This window comes from Plectropomus leopardus, unplaced genomic scaffold (assembly GCF_008729295.1).
Source record: "Plectropomus leopardus isolate mb unplaced genomic scaffold, YSFRI_Pleo_2.0 unplaced_scaffold10775, whole genome shotgun sequence".
Classification (NCBI taxonomy): Eukaryota; Metazoa; Chordata; class Actinopteri; order Perciformes; family Serranidae; genus Plectropomus; species Plectropomus leopardus.
The window spans coordinates 1-1,382 of NW_024611368.1; the positions used below are offsets into that span (position 1 = coordinate 1).

The 1,382-nt window shown below is 45.6% G+C and overlaps 1 protein-coding gene across 1 annotated transcript; it reads left to right on the forward strand.

Annotated features, from left to right (window-relative positions):
• Window positions 1–119: 119 nt before the first annotated feature.
• LOC121963303 (phospholipid-transporting ATPase VD-like) lies at window positions 120–878 on the forward strand (the record flags this gene model as incomplete). Its single annotated transcript, XM_042513608.1, has 2 exons — window positions 120–678; window positions 772–878. Coding segments are annotated over 2 exons (666 nt in total), but the record flags the coding sequence as incomplete, so codon positions are not given.
• Between the last annotated feature and the right edge of the window lie 504 nt (window positions 879–1,382).

The following is a 1,382-nucleotide window of genomic DNA, read 5'->3' on the forward strand; positions in this document are numbered from 1 at the left end:
TTTTGCTTCGTGTACAAAGGTTTAAATACGTCTGAACGAACTGAATGTCGATCCAGGTTTCAAAAGGTTATTAACTTACTGACAAAAGCTCATCCCATGTTTTTCTCTCTTCCGTGCAGGTGCCTGAAGCACAAACTCCTCTGAAGTCCCTGGAGGACATCAAGCTGATGTTCCAGCGCCTCAGCTTCTCTCCGTTCTCCGCCCTCTCCACCCTGTCTCCTCCCCAGATCAAAGGCAGCCCTCGCAGCTTCACCAGCAGGCTGTTTGCCCGGGGGAAGACCGGCTCCTTCAACTTCTCCACGCCCAGTAACAGCACCACCGACACCTCAGAGCCAGGCAAAGAAACCAGCCTGGAAACCTCCAACATTACTAGAGAAGTGGACAGTGACAGTGACACTGATGATGAACTGCTGTATGAGGCAGAGAGTCCAGACGAGGCGGCTCTGGTCCACGCAGCCCAGGCGTACCACTGCACCCTCAGGGCACGCTCTCCAGAAAGCCTGCTGGTGGACCTGCCGGGGATCGGCTCTCTGGCTGTCCAGCTCCTCCACATCCTGCCCTTTGACTCCAACAGGAAGAAGATGTCTGTGGTGGTCCGCCACCCACTCACAGGACAGGTGGTGGTTTACACCAAGGGAGCAGACTCTGCTATCATGGACCTGACGGAGACACCTAAAGGTAACTAACAGAAGGAAAATGCATGGATGTAGCCCTGAATGAAGAGTGGTATCTTTGCCTGATTAATGTGATTATCACTGTCATTGTGCTCAGGTGCAGAGCAGGCTCAGGAGATCTACAGCCACATCAGAGAGCAAACCCAAAAACATTTAGACGGCTATGCCAGAGAAGGCCTCCGCACGCTCTGCATCGCTAAAAAGGTAACGCGTCAGGAGGGTGAAACAAGAAAGCTTTGTACATTATTATAAATAATAAGGGAGATATATGAATCAACCGTTACATTATAGCATCTAATCATACAGTACAGTGAACGATGAAAGAAACTGAGATCAAATCAAATATAAATCCAATGTCACATCAGGGTGTGTGAGGCTTTGTGCACTGCTCTATGCAGCTGACCTAATTATTTGTGAGTAATGCATAATATAATGGATGTAAACTCCTGGCACAATGTTGATTTTTCTGCCTATGCACTAAGACTAAAAATGATATCTATAAAGATTATTTTTTCACACCAAACTTTATTTACAGTTTTAAATGTTTTGGGGATTTTCCCCCCTCTGACAAACAAACTACAAATGACAAAGAAAAAACAAACTAATAAAAACAAACAAATTTTGCTTATATTTCAGCAGTACAGATGCAAAGGCAAATTGAAAAATATTGAGGGCTTAAAGTCAGTTTTGCATATTTTACAGTTCTGC